Raw genomic sequence first — 22,955 nt, 5'->3', positions numbered from 1 at the left:
TCTGCGAATGTTTGCCGGCAAGTTGCGAGCGTTTAGACACACAGAGCCAGATTGGCGAGTTGATCCAAGGTGCCCAATTTTCCGTCTCGTAGGGTAGACATATTGGTGGAACCCTTTAAACAGAGTGAGGCGGCCTTCCACAATGGGAGGGAGTGTTGATGACTTGTGGGAGGAGCTGTTGATGACGCCACACATGCGACCCACTGGCGGTGGATAAACAGGAAACAGCTGATAGCAGGAATTAGCGAGCAGCTAGTAGCAAGAGGGAAACGCAAACCTGAGAGACAGTCAGTCAGACTAACATGTTTACATGTATTTCAAAAGTCCGGTTTTAGTCGGACTAACTCATCTCAACAGACAGGGTAGAAACTTGTGGGACTGACTTGTAAGTCATCTGTTTTAAACATTTTCCACAACACGTTCTCGTCAAATACCAATGCTAGGTCTGTAAAAAACAACAACAAACAAACGTAAAAATATGACATGCCATGTACCATTCTGTATCTGTTTTGGCAACCTGGTCTCACTCGGAGCTTGTTGAAAACTGCTGTTTAGTCAATGACTTCCAGTGTCAGACACCAACGAAAAAAGCCATCCTTTCATGCCAGTCAGGCAGCAGCGGGTGGGAATGGTGGTGGACTTTCACCCGGGAGGCCGGTGTTTGCTTCCTGTAAGACTGTAAAGCCAAATCCTGTTCTTATTTCCTAAACCCATCTCAATGCTTTCATTGCCTCGACCCCACCATGTGCTATTGTTGCCTAAACCCAGCCACATGTATTTGCTGTTGGAGGAAAAACAACGTCAATTTGCGGTGTTGTACCAACGCAGTGCGTTTATTTGGAAAAAGACTGTATGCAAATTGTACATTTTCCTGTGGTTGACTGTCTTTTGACTCAGCTGCCTGCTCCATCAGTAGAGACTGGATACTGACCCCTGGTGGCATGTGCTGCACACTACAGTCAATGAGTTAGACAGACAAAGGTGTGCATGCATTTTTGAGGATATGGAAAATGATACTGTCAGGATAATTTAATAAAAAAAGCTCCGTCAGCTGCAGGATTAACATGTTTAACTCATTAACACACCATCATTAACTTTCTTTTAATACCTTTCGTACATTTGGTGGATAATACCTCTGTGCTTTTACTTTAGTAGGATTTAAAATGCAGGACTTTTACTTGTAAAGTATTTTTTATATTGCCGTGTTGCTGCTCTCACTTATGTAAAAGATGTGAACTCTTCTTCCCTCACTGGTGAACAGTCAGTCAGCTGGTGAGTGCTATTGTGACTGTAAGAGTGTGTCAGTCTGCCTGTTACCAAGGCAGCTCTGGACTGTTTTTGTTGTGATTCATATTCATATTAAATCATCACGTTAAAGCTGGTGGGGTGCATATGAAGTGAAACTATGTTTACAACCTGGTTTCTGTACCTGATGTGCTGATGATAGTGTCTCAGTGAACGAGAGAATTAAAGACATGACTGCCTCTGTGTGGATTACACCTCTTCTGTTGCTGGACACTGAATCTTGTCTGGTTGTCTGCTTGCTAGATAGCACCCTCATGTGGAGAAAAGGTGACTGTACGTTTGCTCTAAGTGGCCCAAATGTGACTGTTTCTTCTCCCTTAAATGTATTAAATTTGAATTAAACTGCTCACACTGAATTACAGCATTAATTCTTTAATACTTTATATGTGCTTTAAGATCTGAAACATGTCTGAGTAGGTGCTTGGTTGTCATATTAGAGAGAATTTTATGTTGCTTCATTGGATCATGTGTGAAAGGATACGGCTGGAGATATGAAGTTTTATGTGTGTATCAAAACCAGTGTTCCTGAGCTTCACTGTACTCACGTAAGAACCAAATGTGGATTCATCCGCTGCTGAAAATAGTCCCTAACAAATGCACTGTATGGACTATAGCTCATATATTTGTGAGGTGTTTTTATAGATATAGGTCTTCAGCAGGAAAGAATGGGCAGGGTTTAGGGAAGTCAGAAAGTACTGAGAGATGAACTCTCTCTGTCTCTTCCTCTCTTAATGTACCAGTTTGAGGTTCTTGAGGTTTCTACCATTATCCCCCCATTAAAGGTTTTTTTGGGGGAGTTTGTCCTTATCTGCGGTGACGGTCCAAGGACAGAGGGATTTATAAATAAACTGAATGTAGCTCCTGCCATCTGGTGGCGCTTTTATGTTACTACAACAACATTTCAGTTGGCACATAAACAGCCACAATGACTGAATTAATAGTATTAATAATAAAAGTAGGACAAGAATAATCCGATGACATCATGCACGTGGTAAAAGACGACCAGCAACGATTGGTTGTGGAACAACATGCAGTCTGTCATGTCTGTGGGCCAAGTCACGGCATCATTTTATCACTCCACAATGACCTAATCTGTCATAGTGACTGTCGGAACCTGGCGAGTGCACGAAATGGTGTTTCTGTCCACTGTAACGCCAATATTCACTCTCTTGTTGCTCTGTTTTTGGTCTCCACCAGTGGCTGAGGGAAGTATGTGTTTTTTTAGTTGCTTAACGCTCCACTTTGTTCACCAGCTGCTCTCTAACTCTGTCCGTCTTCTGCCGAACCAAAGCAGTAAATGAAAGCTCTGTCGACCCGAGGGATCATCACTATCAGAGACGCCTTTCTCATTGTGCTGCCTTACAGGAGACATTTCTGAGGAAAGCAAACGTCGAGGCTGTTATTTCAGACTGTTTGAGCTGTAGTGTTTGTTGTTTGCTTTCTGTTCGCAAGGAAAACAGTTCTGTTGGACTAAATCAACACATTTTGAAGTCATCACCAGGTTGTCTAACAAACAGCGACTCATGCAGTGCTGCTTAGCAAAAGGTGTTGTTATAATTAAAAGGGAATACCATTCCTTTTTAATGTAATTCATGTACACAGGAGTGTGTCAGGTGTCAGGTATTGGCTCCATCAAGGGCATAAAGCAAACAGTGCAACAAAAACTGGTGAGCAGCAGTTAGTCAGACAGAGTTTCAGTCAGGCATGTGACAGGACAGCTCACAGTGAGGCCCTGATTGTAGTCATTATCCACTTCCTGGTTTTAGCCGGGCGGGTAGTAGAGGATCAGTGTGTGTTTATGACAGCGTGTGTGTGTAGCAGCGTGCAACTCAGCTGAGTGTGTGTGTGTGTCAGAGTGCGCCTCACATGGAGTGTAATTAAACTCAGCGAGGAACTAAAGAAGAAGAGAGGAAGGAGGAGCAGGAGGGGACACAGTCTAAAGTTAGTGAAGAGGGGAGAAGAAGAAGAAGAAGAAGAAGAAGAGGGAGAGGGAGGAGGAGGAAGACAGAGGAATGAAAAGCTGAAGAACAAACAAAAGGTGGACACTGAGAGACAGTCCAAGGAGCACTGGACGACACTGCACTGATACTACTGCTGCTGACAGCAACACTGCTGAGTGGGAGACGTGGAGAGGAATGCTGGGAAGGATTATCTCTCCCTCAGGACTCAACACTAATCTCTCTCTCTACACACACACACACAAACACACCTTGTGTATCTTGTAAAAGACCTTTGGCATGTGGATTACTGACTTTGTGGCCTCTGCAGGGTAGCCATGTTTGAAGTCCTAGAGTGGTTTAAACGTAGTAATCATTCATTGTAGAGTGTAATACTTGTAAGAATGGCAGTTTGAGTGTAGTACTTTCATAATATACTCTCTTTAAACATAATTCCTCAAAGTATATCATGCTATTGTATACTGATGTTGTGTTATGTTGTTGCTGTAGCTGCAGCAGAGTACATTTAATTTAGCAGTTTAGCAGTTTTAAAGTAGAGTCCAGTGTTTTGAAGTTTCTGGAGCATAGGGAGTCCTGTTCATATGACAGCTTCGGAGGAGTTCTTTAAAGGTCCCATATTCTACTAATTTTTAGTTTCATATTTGTATTCTGGGTTTGTACTAGAACATATTTTCATGCTTTAATGATCAAAAATCACATTAATTCTTTCAAACTATCTACCTGAATATACCTGTATTCACCTGCTGTCTAAAACGCTTTACCGCCGGTCTCTTTAAGCCCCCTCCTAAGAAATAGACCAGTCTGCTCTGATTGGTCTGCGGGTGTTCCTCATCTGCTGGGGTCTTTGCGCTGTCATTGCAAACTGGGGAACGACTGTAACCGCACTGCAGCAGCCGTTTCTACCTTTATTCAGTAAAGCTGTGACATCACAACTTCAACAGAACTCCTGGCGGCTTGTTTTAAAGGCACAGGTTCTAAATACAGATTTCTCAGAGGACTGATTGTGAATCTTTTTACAGTATTCATATCACACCTACACCTGCTTTATCATAAAAAAGACATGGAAATCTGGCTTTTCAGAATATGGGACCTTTAAATGTAATGGTTTTAGTAATGCACGCCGGTGTGGGCCCTTGGTTGTAGTTCTTTGAGTAGACACAATCATGGATCTAGGTCATATTCCTACTATGATAGCTTTATGACGGCAGTAAAGCAATTTGGTACTGAGAGCCTTGTGTCTAACCAGAGTCCCATTCATGGTCGTCACATTTGTAAGGAAGATTTAATTGGCAGCTTAGTGGTTTCCTAGAAAGCCTCAACAATCTGCGGTCGGACTGCCTCTCTACATGGAATTCATTTGAACTCCTTTGGGAATATTTGGAATACCTAAAGAAACATTTGGAGTCCTTCTTTGGGATTGCTTGGACTACACGGGAGATTCAGGACCAAAGTAATATATGGACTTTTCTTTTGAGGAATATTGCGAACTTTGCAAGAACTACCCAGAATTACAGTAGTTACAGCTCATCCTGCCAAAATGTTACAGGTCCAGAGACCAGAGTATTGGAGTGTTTGGAACATAGTGCAGTCCTGTTAATATGACCACTTAAGAGGAGTTCTTCAAATGAACTGTAGTGATGTACCCTGGTGCAGCCCTTTGGCTATAGTTCTTTGAGTACACACAATCAGTCTTTGTCTCGTGGTTGAGCAACTGGTGCACCTTTCTTAGAAAGCCTTAAGAACCGTCTCCTGCACATGGTATTCATTTCCATAAAGGAACGTTCGGAGTCTTCTGTTAGGACTGAAGTCCTTTATGGTCTTTCTTTCAAAGAGTATTGCAAATGTTGCATTGACTGCCCAGAATTACAGCTCACCCTGCCAAAATGTTACAGAGGTTAGGGTGAGGACCTGAACGAATTGTCCGTCATGGATTCCGACCTGGGAGCAGACACTGATCTGGGACACGAGGCTGGACTTGAAGCCTGTGGTGGTGCCTCTGAACAACAAATGGAAGAGACAGAAAGAGAGGGGCTGCTAAACGTGAAAGAAGGTGATGGAGAATTCAGCTCTGCATCCTCCTCCTCTAATTCCTCCCTGCCTTCCTCCTCCACCCTCCCGGCATTCCAAATCTGTGTGGAAGAAGAGAAGGAAATGCTGACCGGCTGCTCCAAGTCTTTATCCGGGCTCAAGCTCTTCACAAGGAGGTAAGACTCAGCGGGTAAAAAGGGTGAAAACAACGACCTGAATATTAAAAACATTGAGGATAAATAATGGTGAATGGTGGTGTACCACGCACTGGTGTAATACCTTGTATTGGCCAGCAGGTGGAGCCATTGGTTGAGACTCAGCGTCCTGCTATGATTAGACAGGATGTGAACAGATGTGTAGGACTTGCAAGTCACATTAAGGCAGCTCACAGCTGCAGTAACACCATCCAAGCCTTAAATATGCACACACACACACACACACACACACACACACACACACGATAAGGCCTTGCACATTTCTAGTGAAACAAACTCAGACCGCCACACAACCTTGGATCTAGACATTAGATAACACGGCCATGTGCCTCCTGCACAGTTGAAGGTTCAGCTCAAACGTTTGGGAAATAATACAGAAATATTCTTTTTGCGGCTGTCCCTGCAACTCAGGGTAGATCAGGCTTATATTTTTATGTGTTTGTGTGTATGTGTATATAACCTTGCCACTGGGTCACTAGTCATCATGTGGAGAGGGGACACGATTCCCACAGCAACAGGGGCAGCAGTTGTCATGCCAACGTTAGCAACGATGTCAGTCGTGCCTCCAGCTTGGCTCCGATAAACAGTTGTCAGGAAGCGGGGGATCATGGTGCAGCCCTAACGGCTCATTTGGTTTGTCCGGTGCCTGCTGAGAGGGCAGAAGATGTTGTCCTCTCAGAGACAAGCTATCTCACATTTCCCACTTATCTCGCATTTATTAAAGTTTCTGTGTTTGGCGTTCAGAGTATTGACATAGCAGCAAAACACCATTTGCTATGTAAAGATATGGTGCAGTAATGGCATCCTGAGCACAGAAAGAAGTCACGGTACCTCTGTGTGATGGTCCTGCCACGCAAGCACATTACTGCATGCGTGTATCCCACTGGCTAGCTCATTGCCTCGGCTTTGCACTGCGCTCATATGGTGGTTATCGCTGATTTGGTCACAGAGGCAAAGCACTAGCACTGTGGCGATTATATGGAGTATAGAATTAACTTTTGCTGGCGGAGTTTGCATGTTCTCCCCATGTCAGCATGGGTTTCCTACAGGTACTCCAGCTTCCTCCCACAGTCCAAAGACATGCAGGTTAACTGGTGACTCTAAATTGTCCGTAGGTGTGAATGTGAGCATAAATGGTTGTTTGTCTCTATGTTGTTTGTCAGCCCTGTGATAGTCTGGTGACCTGTCCAGGGTGTACTCCGCCTCTCGCCCATTGTCAGCTGGGATAGGCTCCAGCCCCCTGCGTCCCTCGGTTAGAAAATGGATGGATGGATGGCTGAGCAGCTATTTTCAGGTTTAACACTCCGCTAACTTGAATGGGGGATGCATTGATTTACAGATGCTGCTGGATCAGACAAATCAAATCTCAACAGTGGAATGAGTCATTCACTCTTCACCATCTACGATCCATAATATCATCAAAGGATCCAGATAACCCTGAGAAATCTCTGCATGTAAGGGACAAGGTCGAAGCCAACATTGAATGCCCGTGACCTTTGACCCCTCAGACTGCATTCCATTAAAAACTGACTTGACAGCAGACTGCTCTGAGATGGACTGACACAAAGTGGAAAAGTGCGCTTTGGTCTGATGAGTCCATCATGGACGATGTGTCCTCCGGGCTAAAGAGGAAAAGGACCATCCAGACTGTCACCAGCTCAAAGTTCAAAGCCAGCATCTGTGGTAGTATGGACGTGTGTTAGTGCCCGTGGCATCCTGAGTAAATCACATCTGTGAAGGCACCATAAAAGGTACATAGAGATTTTGGAGCAACATATGCTGCCATCCAGATGATGCCTTTTTCAGGGACGTCCGTGCTTATCCCAGCGAGACAATGAGACACATTCTGCATGTGTTACAGCAGCGTGGCTTCATAGAAGAAGGGTTCAGGCACTGGACTGACCTGCAACTGCAGTCTAGACCTGTCTCCCATTGAACATGTTGCACATCATAAAGCACAAAATGCAGTAATGGAGGCTTCGGACTGTTGAGCAACTGAAGTCGTATAGCAGGCAAGAATGGGAAAGAATTTCACTTTCAAAACTTCAACAATTAGTGTCTTGAGGTGCTTCACACTTATTGAGTGTTGTTAAAAAAAAGGCTTGTCGGAAATGAAAAATTTTAATGATCAGTGTTTGCATCGGAATATTACTCAAGCCTTAAGTCACACAGGTCTCTAGTTTAGATAACTCAGTCTTTAGTACTGAACATAGTGCTGCAGAAAGGGGATGTAACTCACAATCACTTCATCTATCTTCGGCCTTTTGTGTTTCCTCTTTCTGACAGTGTACTTGATGTGTGAGTGTGTGTGTGTGTGTGTGTGTGTGTGTGTGTGTGTGTGTGTGAGAGCATTTGTCAGGCAGTTTTTCACTCAGCTTGTCAAGGAAGTACACAAAGTTATTTTAGTCCTTTCTCAGGCTCTCTCTCTCTCTCTCTCTCTCTCTCTCTCTCTCTCTCTCTCTCTGTCTGTCTGTGCCACACCCACTCTCTCTCTCTTCCTCCCATCACACCGGCAGTGTCTCTCACCCCTCCCTCTCCCTCTCTCTCTCTCTCTCTCTCTCTCTCTCTCTCCCTCTGTGTCTCTCTCTCTCTCTCTCTCTCTCTCTCTGTGTCTCTCTCTCTCTCCCTCTCCCTCTCTCTCTCTCTCTCTCTATCTCTGTCTCTCTCTCTCTCCCTCCACATTAGCGGTCACTGCACACCAGGGTTTAGTGTGAGCTCGGCAGATAGATAGATGAGAAAGAGGAGTGGAAGCATGGATGGATAATTTTCTCCTCCTTTTTCAGGTTGGCTCTTAATTTATTCTTTGTTTTTTTTTTTAAAATAATATTTATTCGAAGTAAGAATGTTGCATGAGCTTTATTTAATATTCTTAAAATATTGAATTTAGCATTGTAGAAATAACTTTAATAGTTGTTGTGTTGGATTATGAAGTGAAAGTTAAGTTAGTATTGCTGTCAGGTTGTTAGTGGGCTGATGCAGTGCTGTGTTCCAGTCAACTCAGACTAAAGGGGGGGCATAACCAGCTGATTGGAGGGAACCTCTATGATAAATGAAGTGGAAAAAAAACAGATCAAAATGAATGTGGCCAACAATGTCATGCACCTCAGTTTGTCCCAAAACTTTAGGTTTTACTCATGTTTGTCCACGCCATTGTGAGGATGAGTTCCTGCACTAAGGCCTGTGGAAGATCACTTGTCCTTTATCAAGAATCTTCATCAAAATGCGTCACTGTTTCTCAACGTAAAACAATATCTACTAATATTTTGACACACTTTCAAAGAATTTACGTGAAAAAATCAGGAAAATAAAATGAGCATGAACTGTCGCCTCAGCAAGAGGATTCAGGGTCAAAACCTGTCAGCTGGATTGGGCTCTTCATGGTTTTTTTCCCAGGTCCTCTGTCTTCCTCCTGCAGCCCAAAGACATGCGGGCTAGAGTTAACTGGTGACTCTAAATTCCCTTGGATGTGAGCGTGAATGGCTGAAACTTTATTCAACTGCAGGAAATTGCCATGCAGCAAAGAGTGTGAATGTAAAGAGTGCAAATATAAAAAGTCTAAAAGTCTTTTGTTGCCTAAATCTAACCATGCACTTTTGTTGCCTTAACCTACCACGCACTTTTGTTGCCTAAACCTAACCACATGCCTCTGTTGCATAAATGTAATCACTTACTTTTGTTGCCCCTAACCTAACCAGGTGCTTTTGTTGCCTAAACCTAATCACATACTTTTGTTGCCTAAACCTAACTATGTACTTTTGTTGCCTAAACCTATCCACATCCTTGTGTTGCCTAAACCTAACCACATACTTTTGTTGCCTAAAGCTAACCACATGCTTGTGTTGCCTAAACCTAACCACATACTTTTGTTGCCTAAAGCTAACCACATGCCTCTGTTGCCTAAACCTAACCATGTGCTTCTGTTACCTGAACCTTACCAGGTGAATTGTGTTGCCTAAACCTAACCATGCGATTTTTGTTGCCTAAACCTAACCAGGTGATATTTTTTGCCTAAACCACGTATTTCCGCTGCCTAAACATCACCATGTACTTTTGTTGCCTAAGCCTCACCACGTACTATTGTTTCCTAAAGCTAACCACATGCGTTTGTTGCCTAAACCTAACCAGGTGAATTGTGTTGCCTAAACCTAAAGAAGTTAACTTAAAAACAGTGTGTTTTACTTACGTTCTTAGTCTATTTTGAAGAGAGACTGTATCCATTTAACGAGCAGAAACTAAAATTTGAGAGACAAAGAGAGAACTTTCTTCATTCCGAACAAAAACCAAGGTATTCTTGGATGTATCGATGAGCACTTTGCTATTAAGATACAAAATTTAAAGTAGCTTCAGTCAATATTCTTTACAGTAACAGTGGATGAACCATAGAAATAGAGCAAATAGAAAGAACATTGAACCATTTGCCGGGGTCATTTCACTAGCACAAAAGTCACTAGTACGGTTGTACTGTCATGGTTGTTAGTTGTTATGTTGACAGCACACGTCAGTGGGGCTGTCAAGTGCGTGACATTTATTAGTTTCTCAGTTTTGGCCCATTCGTGCTCTATTTTCCTTATTAGTCAGTCAGTTTATATGGAAGGTTATTTGGAAGTTAGTTGGGAAGTTACACTACAGCAATTGCAATTGCTTATTGACCATCCTGCAATGTTGATTTGAATGGGAACGTCCGTTCTACTCTCATTCTTTTTCGATGGCACCAACTATGGATGGGTGTAACGTGAAACTTGTCGATCATAGTCATGAACCTACAGAACATTATTACCAACTGCAGTTCCCCTCAGCTCTACAGAGTTTCTTTCAGCACACTGTTTTGGGTTTTCTGGCTTGAACCCTTTCTGTTTTCGTTCAGTCTTACTGTTCTCATAGTGTCGTTTCCGGCAGCAGCAGGCAGCTGTTAAAGCCACTGTACACAAACTGTCCAATGAATGACGTCCCAAAATTGGGCTGAATAAACTGGCGCGATTCCCACTGCTAATACTGTTTTGTTGTGTTTGTAAAAAGCACTTTATAGGGTTGCTTACAGCTGACATTATCCTCATCCGTCCGCCCTGTTGGTGAAAATGCCTGTCAACAGAGGTGCCGGGGATTATGCTGAGCAAGATTACTCAGGTGCCTGTATTTGTGTGTTTGTTGAAATATGCGTGTGTGTGTAATTCCAGCCATGAGGCTGACATAAGAGCTGCTGTTTAGACTGAAAACATGTCACCATGTGCTGACAACAGTGTGAGAAAGAGTGGTAATGAGAGTGAGAGATGGCTGCTATGTAGACTGGAAACAGAGACGGAGAGAGAATGACACATAGACAAGTGTCAGGTTTATTTATTTGTCATGTGGCTATGAGAATATAGAATCAATCTTAGTTTCCTCCCAGCTCATTTTGAAAGTCGATGTTAACTGTGTTGAGTTCAGGAGGACTCCACCAGGTTCCCCAAGGCCTTCACCTTGCTGCTCTGTCCTCTAGAAATCATATTAATATACCCATTTTCTTTTGCCATTTAGGAGGAAACAAAATTGCTGGCTGGATTTAGTTGTGTTCCAGGAAGTGTTTTGTCCCTGTGCTGCACAGGAGTCATATGATACGGTTGGATAATGGGAAAACAAAGAGCAGGGGCCGCATTTATAGAGCTCAAATTCACACTGAATGTTGGCATACGAACAAATGAGAAAACGCCCAAAAAATGTCTCACTTATAAAACCGTTTGTACATCTGCCAGTGCGCAGTTTCCTCAGAATTGTCCACACGTGTATCACCGTCACATTCCTATCTCTACACACCCACATTCAGCCATCAATGGTCAATGCAAAGCAACTCATGAATGTTGATGCATAGGGTCTTTAAGGTTGAATCATCGCACCAACCAAGTGTCACATAAGTATCCGTATTGCTCAACACCTTCAACCCGAAATGGTCATGACTATCTGTGGTATCCTCCACCCTGGTTATTATTGAAAATGGAAGTTTGATTGGTGAACAGTTTTGTCATGGTGCTTTGACAACTTCTTTGTGTTTTTAACCATAATAGCGTTTTATCAGACCTCTAGGAACGGTTGACTTAGTAGGTAGAAAATGGGAGCTAAAGTTAGCTAATGTTAGCTAGTAACGTTAGCTAACTTTAGCTAGTAACGTTAGCCGACAGCAATGCATCCATGTGCAGAGTTGAAATTTAAAAGACAGTTATATTGAAGCACGTTTGCTCACCTGGCCAAAAAACAAGTTGACAGTCATTTCAGTCATGAACCAACCCGGTCTGGTCAGTGACCTCCAGTATCAGACACCACCGAAAAAAGCCGTCTTTTCACGTCGGCGTGATACATTGCTGGTTCTCGTTATTGTTTGATGGTGCCATGTGGTGTCAGGGGGAAATGTGGCGAGACCACAATGTAGGTTAAGGAGGCGGAAGTCCGAGTAAGGTGCCAAATGGGTTCAACACCCACCAAATATTACTTGTGAGGCCGATGTTCGCTTCTTGTAAGGTTGTAGAGCCAATTTTTTGGCCAATAGTTATGGTCCAATAGACTTCTTGGTCTTGTATACTTTGATACATTGATTTGGCAAGTACACATAGTGATGTTAGGAGGTCTGGAGGACGAGGTGGGCAAATTTGTAAAGATAATCATGTCCACTCTGGGAAAATTGGTCAAGTTGTGGGGAAAAAAAAACACTTTGTTTTGTTTTGTATGGCTTTTATGTTGTTATGTTCCTCTATTTTCAATTCATGAAGTATATGGATTTATCACTTCATGCCTTACATCTCAATTTCGCATGTCACAATAGTTAGTATTACAAAAACCCCATGGCTAACGTAACACTTTTTAACAGAAATCCATCGCTGCATAGACTTGTGTACTTGCGGATACCCGCGTTATAGCATGATAGCATTTTAGGTAGTCTCTACTCTACATTCAGTGAATGTAGAGTCTGTAGGCAAACCCCGGAGATCTTGCCTCCGGAAGAAGAGCGGAAGAGCCCTGGATTCCGGTTGTAGGCTGTTTGTAGTCTGTGTGATATTGACCAATCACGTTTGAGCCAGCTGCAGTTGTTGCCAGGTTAAACAGTCCGTGCGGTGAACTAACGAGGCGGAACATAATTGGCATCACTGCAAACTCTGAATCCATCGCAATGGTTCAGCATATTTACTTATTTATAAACAGAAATTCGGCTCCTCCACCCAAATCAAACTGGAATGCCAAAAAAATCGGGGGTCTGCCCCCAGAGGCTGTGTTCGCTGTCTGCAGGAAGTCAGACGCCAAATACAGCCGATGGGTTCTGAGAATACCTTTTAGGAAGTATGCATGTAGGGAAAGGCAAGGAAGACTTTTTTTTTTTTTTCCCTGGAAATGTAACCTTAGCATTTGCTGTTCAAAATTCTAAACAAATGTTCAGGTAGCCCATTAGTCATGGTAAAATAGCCAATTATTACTGTACCCTGGTCAGTAGGGGGGGTTGCAGCACCTTCAGCACCTACCTTCCTGCACCCAAGGTTACAATGTGCTTTAACAAAAGACGTAACTACAGTAATACAATTTTCAGATAAAAGAGATAATAAACAATATTAATTTACTCATGTAAGTATTTTTGTTGTTTTTAATTGAAATTTAAACAAAGCTAAAGTGGGAATAATTAGTCCACAGAGTGAGAGAGTACATGAGTAACCTCTCAAATTTTTTCCAGCATGACATGTTGACATGTTCTGTTTCTGCATGTCAGCTGATCTGTCTATGTCTGTAAAATATAGTGGCTGTTCTCGTATCCTGTCAGCCTGTGGTCAGCTTCAAGGGCCAGATATGTCTTCGTTTTACGCATACCTCCACAGTGGAGCTGATGTTAAGGAGCAAGCCTGCTGGTTGTGGTTTCACTGGTAAATTCAAATGCTTCGTGATGTGCTGAACTTGATGATGTTTTTCGTACAGGCGCTCTTTTCATGCATGATGTGCAATGATGTGGGATGTTTTATTATAGATAACAGAGCTGATTCATTTCCAAGAATGTCACTCACCTGGCTACACTCCAAAAAAATCTTCTCCCTTCCTGGAGTGCTTCCTCGTTGTGTGGCCCACTGCACATGCTTGACAGTGTCCGGTAGATTTTAGAGAGATTACAGCATTACATAGATTACAGCAAGAGGGTTTCAGGTTCCAACCTGCGAGGTGGTTTTCTCCATGTTCTCTGCCTTCACACCCGGTTTGGCTTTTGACATGTCATGTCAACAGTTTTAATGACCTTTATTTTATAATCATTGTCCATTGGGAACATACTTTTTGGACTGCAGGGGATTTTTTTAGTTGCAGTGCCACAGTTGACCAATGGGACAAATTGGCCAACAATTTTTTTATGCCTCTTTGCTGGCAGCAGGAGGCATTATGTTTTTGGGTTGTCCGTCAATCCCATTTTCATGAATGTGATATCTGAAGAACGCATTGTGGTAATTTTGTCAAATTGGGCACAAACGTCCACTTGGACTCAAGGATGAGCTGATTAGATTTGGTGGTCATAGGTCAAGGTCACTGTGACTTTGTCTCCATTTCATTATTTTGAATGCAATAGCTCAAGAACACCTTAAGGGTATGTCTTTAAATGTGGCACAAACGTCCACTTGAACTCAAGGATGAACTGATTAGAATTAATGGAAAATGATTGAAGCATCAGTTTTTTAGATTTTGTAGCCTCTTTGCAGCAAAATCCATATGTGAAGCATTGTCAGCTGTCAAGGCTACATATGAGTCTGGACAGACATGGAACGGCAACTTGACTCAGATCTAGTTTTATTCCTAGGATGGCGAATGCATTACCCGCCTTACTCTGCCTCAGTCTCCCTCTGATTGGCTTACTCTGACACCCTAACCGATCTTACTCCTTGTTCCTTGACCTAACCAATCCTACCAATAAAGGCAACAAGCACGAGCCAGTCAGAGGGAGAGTGGGACGGGTCATGCCTTTACCACCCTAGGAATTTTTTTTGACGTATCCATTGGTGTTAATCCATCTACCGTGTTGTCTAGTCAGCCAAAAACATAACCAGGTTGTTGAGAGGCATTTTGGGAAACAAAATCACTGTAGAAGCAGGACAAACATCACATCAGTAGAATTAGAATAAGCCGATTGCAGTTTGGGTGAGGTGGTTTTCTCCAGGCAGTGTGACATAAATCCTATACATCCTCCTTCACAATGATGCACATCAGAGGTGTACACAGAGAAGAGCTAACTCTCACTGCATTGCCACGGACAGCCACAAGCTTTGGCCTCACCTTAGTAGAGGAAAACCACATTGCTTTAGAACCCTCTTCATGCCATTGTATTTACATAGCACCTCACTGTTTTTCATGTAAATATTTAACCCAGCAGCACAGGGCTCTGGATAGTCTCTCACACTCACACACACACTGACAAAACCTCTTTATTCCTTCACCCCAGGCTATCCACCTGAACTGGTTGCACATTTAACAGACTTCCACACCCAAGAAGTATCTCTGTATTCCAAAATTAGCACCTAGCTAGCATCATCGAGCTTGTAAGCCTGCAGACAACAAATATGCTGTCTGTGTTTTGTTGGTGTGATGTTGGTTGGTCCATTGATTTATTGGTCCAACACTTTTTGTCCGTTTGGAGTAACACAACTGGACAACTTCAGGCCCGCATTCTATGAACTTGGCATACAGGCTGGCTCTTAATGGTTTTTTTAGGGGATTGGCCATGTTGGAGCAGATGGGGATTCAGTGCCTTGTTTAAGGGCGCCTCGGCAAATTTGGCACCTCTTCAGCTACCAATCCATACTCCACATTTGGTCGTAATGGGGACTTGAACTGGCGATCTTCTGGTTCCCAATCCAAGTCTCTATGGATTTAGCTACTGATGGTGATCTGATGGTGGCAATAGTGGAAAGAGTTGCACAAAATTTGCCATGGGAAACTGTCCTCCCAAGAAGAATATCAGCAAGTGCCCCAAAAGCATCTGTCTACATTCAAGTGACAACTCCCTCTAGTGGCCATAAGAATTATGACTGGAGCAGAGTAGGAAGTCAGGTGATGTTGTTACATAGCCTAACAAAACATTGAACTTCAGGCTGTTCCCATTCACTGTTGGTACGTTTTAATGCACCATAATCGGTACATATCCTACATAAACATGAGCCAGTAATACATGTATAACCCACGTATTCTGGAAGGCTGCGATCACGTGACCAATGTGCTAATAGAGTAAATAAGAAAGGGAAGCAGTCTCGTAAGGAGGAAGGTTGGGTGGTGGATGAGTCACATAATGCAGAACTTTCCCCCGGAAACTGGTGTTTGAAACCATGTGTACTGTCAGTGGACATTGAGTCATTTAAAGGTACATTGTCACCATATTTTCCTAAACCAAACCTCTGTAGCTTTACGCTTGGTGAATAATTTTTACGTTAAGTCCGTAACGTCATTCATGGGGCACTTGGGGAACCATTGTATGAGGATACTTTGCGAACTTTTCCACGGGAGACCGCTTTCTTTGCCATTTCCTCCCTCAACAATGTTTTTTTTAAGCATGTGTGCCGAATAGGGCTGCCACTAACAATTATTTTCATTGTCGACTAATCTGTCGATTATTTCTTCGATTAGTCGACTAATCATTTCATCGAAAAATGTGTTAAAATGTTGAAAAATGTCGGTCTGTCTCGCCCAAACCCCAAAATTATGTCTTCTAATGTCTTGTTTCGTACTCACGCCAAAGGGTTTTAGTTCACTGTCACGGGAGAGTGTGTAAAGCTGCCAATATTTGAACATACGAAACCGATTATTCGACTACTAAAATAGTCACTGATTATTTTAATAGTCGATTAGTCATCGATTAGTCGACTAATCGTGGCAGCCCTAGTGTCTACCCTTAACGTATTTTAACCCAACCCACGGGTTTTCCCTAAACCTAACCCAGTACAGTTGGTTCCTTAACCCAACCAAACCTTGGACATGGTTCTCAACATGGAGGTGGCTGAGCTTGCGGCTAACAGCTAACAGTGCTAACTCCATAAAGAGGCTAAACAATGGCAAAAGTGCTGACAGCTAATGGTGCTAACCAGGAGGAACTGGAGGATGGGCAATACTCTTCTGCGACACTGGCGACCCAGCCAGTGGGACACACATGCGCAATCATACTCCACTATAGCTTTACATTAGAGTGCTGCATCGAGTCGGGTACCTGGTGGTATTTTGAGTTTATTTCCATGCAATATTGCAATGTTGGCGATCCGTCTTGGGAGCAGGTCTTGAAAACCAAACGGTGCAAGACTCTGCTTTGCATCGCAAATAGTGGTTAATTGCCATATTAATGTTCATAATGTTGTTGCGTCATTAGTGATGATTTTTAGTTTTGGATGGCACAGACAGGTGGCATCACCCTGCTTCTAGAAAACACTTGTGTGTTGAGGGCGACATATTTATTGCTTAATTAAGAGGGCTTGCTCTGTGAATATTGATGGTCTCCAGAGGGTGGATCTTAACGCTTTTAATGACTGCGACGTCCCTCCAGCATCCTGCCAATATGTCCACTCATACACTCGAGTATTAAAGCATAATAACCACACGTAATTAAAATGAGGTTTCTGTGTGGAGCATCACTCACAAGAAATGATGTCAACATGCATTTATTTCCTAATATAGGCATATGGATCACATACCCTGCATGGACTCATGTTCTCAAGGGGACAAACCCTTTTGATTCAACATCTTTAAAAGGAGTCCTGCTCCCTTCAATAGAAAGTCTCTATTTCTGGAAACAAGAGACAGGAAGATGTTTTCCTGCCTCCTTAAGCAGATCGAAACATCCCCGTGGTTTTATTCCTGTCTCCGTTCGGCCTGACAAAGCACGTTAAGCTGTGTTGACATGCAAATACACACTCAGGTGGGTAATGTTTTATTACTGAGTACTCTCGTCTCATCCCTCCCTCCCTCTCCCCTGTTATGGTAAGGGATTATCATTGTAGAAGGCAGCTGTTACATAACAGCAACACATGCACACACACACACACACTCATACTCACAATATAGTTGTTTAGAGGCAGAGGGGAGAGGATGGATAGATGGGGAAGGATCAGAGGAAAACAGTTTTAAATTGTAGGAAAGTAGGTCTCTGCAAAAACAAAGACACGTTAACAAATGATAGCTTGACTTACACCTGTTTTTTGAGCCCGGCATTTATATCTAAGTGAAAATGTGGTCGTCATTTTTCACATGATTTTGATACGCATCGCTGAAAACCCTGATGAGTTCTAAATCAAATATACTGCTTCCTGCTCTCCTACAGGGCAGATGCTTTGCTTCTTGCTAACCACTTTGCTTACATTCTCTTGCTGATTTGTTGTTGTTTTTTTGCTAAAAGTTCTGGATAGCACATCCTGGATACTTAAAAATAATGGGGACTTTGATTTATGAAAGCTCTTCTGTAAGTTCAGAGACCTTCGACTAAGAGTGCTTGAAGCGGCTGTGCAATAAAGATGGAGTGCTCTGAAAAAAGACGCTGGGCATGGCCACATACGCTCTCTCCTCATTGGAAACAACTGAAAAAAGACTAGCACACAGGCCCTAACACCAACAAGTCTACAAACAAACAGGGCAGCTATCTGTCCAACAACAAATCTACAAGGAATAGTCTTCTCTGGAACTCTCATGGTACCAAATCTAGAGAGTCAAAGAGTAAATCATTTCCTTGGGACATGGGAAGACGGGTGATAGCCAGAGCCCAGCGCCTTGATATTTGACACCATTGGCTGCCCTGCACCATAATGCTTAGTTGGAAGCAGCTCTGGACAGCTGCGAAAGAAAGCATAGCAACAAACCTCACCAGCAACAAAGTGTACAACCACTGCTGCAGGTCCCTGGATCTCCATCAGGATATCCTCTTATTGTCACCTTAAACGCGAGAGGAAAAGCCAATGCTTGGGCCTCAATTTCTGTGTGAGTCTGCAGTATGTAAAGTGAGAGTGTTAAGAACACCAAAATGCTTTCCCAAAGACATTGTCTGTGACATGACAGGAAGAATCCCACATATTCTGGCTGCATCAGACCATACTGCCCCCTCATGACATGGATGAGCAATCAGAGACACTGAAAAAAGACGTCTACCAGTTGAGAGATTCGGCAGATTTCTGGTATTGAACACTTTCAGTGCACTTAATTGACAAATTTAACTTTTTCTCTGATCACATACATCTTGGTAGGGCAAATTGATTTAATTTCCGCAAGTCAGGAGTAAAACTGTTCACCTCTAACCTCTTTTACTTCCTGCATCACCCATCTGCTCCCTCTGCTAAGGACAAGATACAACAGGGATCAAAACAATGACAAGACATAATACACACACCAGAAACCTTGAAATAGAACCAGATAAGCTCCCGCCTGAAGAGACATGAGGGACGTCAGAGCCAAACAGAGTCTCCACCCCACATAGCAATGACCTCCTCCCCCCTTCCTGTTCCAGTTCAGTGACCAGATGACAGAGATGGTTACTACTGGGATCTAACTCCAGCACCATTCCCCTCAACCATCAGCTTTAAGTCCCAAGTCAGCTTTGATGCTTGTCTTGGTTACGACACTCAGCCTGTGAATCTGCAAGGGAATTCTATGGCCTATTTAAACCATCTTATCTGTTGCTGCATGGGAAGGGGCCTTCACATTTTCATATTTACTATTGAAACAACTAAGGCTAGACAAACCATTGTCTCACAACACCAGCACTAATATCAACAATTCTTGTGCCTTGTTCACCGCTGTTGACAAGCTGATTAATCCCCAACCAGTACTCAAAGTGGGCCAGTACTCACTGGTATGTAGCAATGACACTTCTATATTTAACTCTTGGGTGTATTCTGACTTTTTCTTGCAACGGCACATTTCACAAGCTGCCAGTACGCTTCTGCTCTCTCCATAACAGCTACTTTGGGTCAGTTCATAAGTTCATAATAGCCTCAAATGAGCTGCTTTACCCAGGGGGCACTTGGGGCACAACATACCCAGGGGGCACACTGTGATGCTCATCTGTTCCCATTCTCGCTTGTCGGCTTTTTTTTTTATCAGCGCCTTGGCTTGGCCTCAAAAGGCAACATAAATAAAACATGAATAGAAGCAGAGGTTCATACTAAAGAGCTTTGAAAGCCAAATCCTCTATTGCTGAATGCACGCTGGAAGCAGAAAGCTAATGTTAGTGCCACTCCTAGTGGAGAAGAGCCTGTTGATGTAAAGCTGGCATCAGTAAAACCACCTGCTGTTATCACCACCAGTAGTGATTAGAAGATCTTTTGAGTAACTTGTGTCATTCACCCGCCATTAGCAAACCGACTCATGACTCTTTTGTTCTTTTGGTTCAGCCCAGTCGAGAATACAATTTCGATTAAACTCAATAACTTTTAAAACAGAAATGTCCTGTTGGACAGATTCCCATCTGGCCTCAGACCACAGCACAGAGACTGCACTTACAAAGGTGTTAGATGATATTCGTCTGAATACTGATTCAGTTTTAGTGCTGCTTGATAATAGTGCAGCCTTTGATACTGCGGACCAGGGAAAGTAGAAAGTAGGTGGCATTATCTGGCACAGTCCTCAGGTGGTTCAAGGTCATATGTCAAATGCAGAGAGCAAGTTGTTACACTTGGGGATCATAAATTTTGAGCAGATAACAATGGCATGTGGAGTCCCTCAGGGTTCAATTCTTGGGCCACTGTTATTCAGTCAAAACAACTGAAAAATCACTTCACTCCCTGCAAGAAAAAGAGGTGTAACAATACAAGTGGAGTCATAAAGTGTAGGTTTCCAAAAGCAGTGGTTGATGGTTGACATTTAGCGCAGGGTCTCAACGTCTCACTTGTGTGTTTCGGTGATACAGATTGTACTTGGTCGCACTTCAACAAGTTTTAACTCAGTGAAGCGAGGAAGAAAAGTGAAGAGGAAATCAAAGAGTCACGTGACCACATTTTCAGAAGTGAACTGGCCTTCGATCCTCTATGTGATAAAGAAATACTAATAAAGGAATTGCATATCATATCATCTCAGATTATGGTTTGCTTCACCGTGTAGCTTTATGAAAGCTAGTCATTACTATGACGACCCCTGACCTTTCTGACTGAGCATTAGGAGTGAAAGTGCTCGTCTGTTTCATGTCAGAGGTGGGATTAAGTGAGCAGCGGAGTTCTCGGTGCGCTGATGAATCTCTGAGATGGGACTTCCTGTTCGACTCTGTGGTGGTTTCAGTAGCAGAGTTCAAAGCTGCACACATTTTATCCTGTGCTGTTCTCGTCTCATGTCTTGTGTCACGTGATACGCTATTCTGCCCATGCAGAGTAGTGACACTGATCACAGCACATGTTTTCTGTCCCACTCTCTGAGCTCGTGTCTCATCTGTGGTGCTGAGCTAGGTTGTTTTTTGTGGCCGTGTGGTCTGTGTGGCCCTGACTCATTCGTGTTGTTTCTTGTAAGCTCAGTGATCAAACTAGAAAGAAATATACGGACCAGATCATCTGTTGATTTGCCCATCTCTCACAACCACAGAGCTCTTTTTTGTTTCATAGTTTTCAACAACTCGAGTGTTAGTTTACTGTAAACTCCACTGAACTGTGTCTGCAGCAGGAAACACTGCAGCTATTCGATGCTTCACTGACAGTTACGATAACAAAGGACAGAGGTGCTACGGTAAAAGGAGTTAATGATTTCACAGTTTGTACTTTTGCCTGTTGCAGTTTCGGACCTCATGTTGGCTTTTGTTTCATATGCAAAGCTACCCATAGTCTGGTGGGGTGAGTCATCCTGACCAAATATACATTCAGTTACAAGTTTATAATGTCTGCCTCGCTCAAACTAATGCAGTCTACAACAGTCCTGAATGAATGAAAGTTCTGACTAGTTTTTTGCAGGGATGAATAGTACACAAATCTGCACTGCACTCATTAACTTAATTTGAATGCCAATCCTTCCCCAGGCTCCTAATTTCAACCAGCAACACCAAGTAACGTGTTATTATCGCCAACATCTCCAAATCCATTCAAATCAATGGATGGAGGCGCTCTATAGTTAAATCTGTGGCCTTGGTCTTATGTGAAGCTAACGAGTTCAGATAAGTTTTCATGGTATTGTCGGACAAAGTGCTCTCTCAATTTACCTTTAGCTCACGTTTCTGCCAGTGACAGCATAATTTGATCCTGTCAGACTCAGCAAAATTCGGTCCACCAAATACCCTGGGGCTCAGAGCGACAGATTTATACTTTTGAGAGAAGAAATCCCATCAAGCATGGGGAAATTAAGAGAAATCAGAGCATGACTCTGGATGAACCCAGTACACTTATAGTCACAGACATTGTAAGACCCCAGAGCTAAATGTGAATTCGGTGCATTTGCATTGCCACTGCTTATCAGGAATCACAAAGATTAGACAGATTTATACGTCTGATCTTTGCAGATGAGACACAGCATAAGGCGTGTGCCGCTGTGTTGTCTGATAAGTGGTGGAAAGCAGAGGTGCCGATGTGGAAAGCAAGATTAAAAGCACCAGAAGGGCAAGATATCAAACATAACAAGGATCTGCTGAGTAACACTCTTAATAATTTCAGAGTTAGAGAGATGACGCCTCAGGTTTGGGCTGAGAGTCTGTGGAGCATCTAAGTAGTACACCTTTTCCAATCATTTCATTGAGCTCTAAAGTCGTTTAAATGCTGATACTGCATGAGACTGACTTTACTCATGCTGTATTTGTTTAGTTTTCTGGCGTTTGGGTGGTACAGGAAGTCCACAAAGAGTTGACACATACAGTACATCAGTTCATACAGCTGTGAAGCCAACAAGTAGGTGTTGCTTTGCAAAGTCAGAAGCCAAGAAGTGACACAAGCATTCATTTGGGGTCATGACTGTGTCCATCTGATGAATGTAAGTGCAATATAGATAAAATCATGACATTTGTTAACAGTAACTTCTGGGCAGGAAACCCCCACATCACGTAGATAAAATAAATGCTGAGCGAAAGAAGACAAAGCAGTGGAAGTACTGCTGGGTCTTAGTAGTACTGTGTTTCGTCCACCTTGCAAAGGGCTCACTGCATGAGTATACCCTCAATTGAAAAATATAACGTGCAAATCTCCTTCAAACACAATCCAAGGCGCTCTGTAGGGTTTGTGCAAACATTAAAATGCCTTTATTTTACATGGCATCTTCCTGCAGGTCTTTTGCAGTCAGACAGGAGTTTTGATTTCACTTCCAACCAAACCTGCGAGGAGCTCTCTCTGAAAGTTTTCTTGGTCTTTCAGACCTCAACTTGACCTCGACAGTTCCTGTTAAGTGCCATTTCAAAATTACATTACAAACAGCTACCTGAAAACACTTTGCTGTAGGTTTCAGAGTGCTAGGCAGCTGTTTGGAGGAGCCCGTGGCTGCTGATTGTTGGGACAAGGTTTCAGGAGTCAGAGTATTTATAAAGCTTTGAAATTTG

At 43.0% G+C, this 22,955-nt stretch overlaps 1 protein-coding gene across 7 annotated transcripts in view; it reads left to right on the top strand.

Annotated features, from left to right (window-relative positions):
* Positions 1-22,955, top strand: part of LOC125885077 (diacylglycerol kinase zeta-like) — a 152,547-nt gene that overhangs the window by 22,066 nt on the left and 107,526 nt on the right. For 3 of the 7 annotated variants that reach the window (XR_007448804.1, XM_049570504.1, XM_049570502.1), the window contains exon 1: positions 8,176-8,289. The exons of 2 other annotated variants lie outside the window; for them this stretch is intronic. Coding sequence is in view for 1 of the 5 variants with exons in the window: in XM_049570505.1 (XP_049426462.1) it covers positions 5,190-5,467 (278 nt within the window). In the remaining 4 variants the exon portion in view is untranslated. Of the gene's footprint in view, positions 1-3,117; positions 5,468-8,175; positions 8,290-22,955 lie in introns of those variants that run through there. 2 more of the 7 variants (XM_049570505.1, XM_049570503.1) reach the window with 2 other exon arrangements.

The sequence above is a fragment of the Epinephelus fuscoguttatus genome, linkage group LG24 (genome assembly GCF_011397635.1).
Source record: "Epinephelus fuscoguttatus linkage group LG24, E.fuscoguttatus.final_Chr_v1".
Lineage (NCBI taxonomy): Eukaryota > Metazoa > Chordata > Actinopteri > Perciformes > Serranidae > Epinephelus > Epinephelus fuscoguttatus.
Note: the sequence above shows the minus strand (reverse complement) of the source record. Positions and strands in the feature narration are given on the sequence as shown.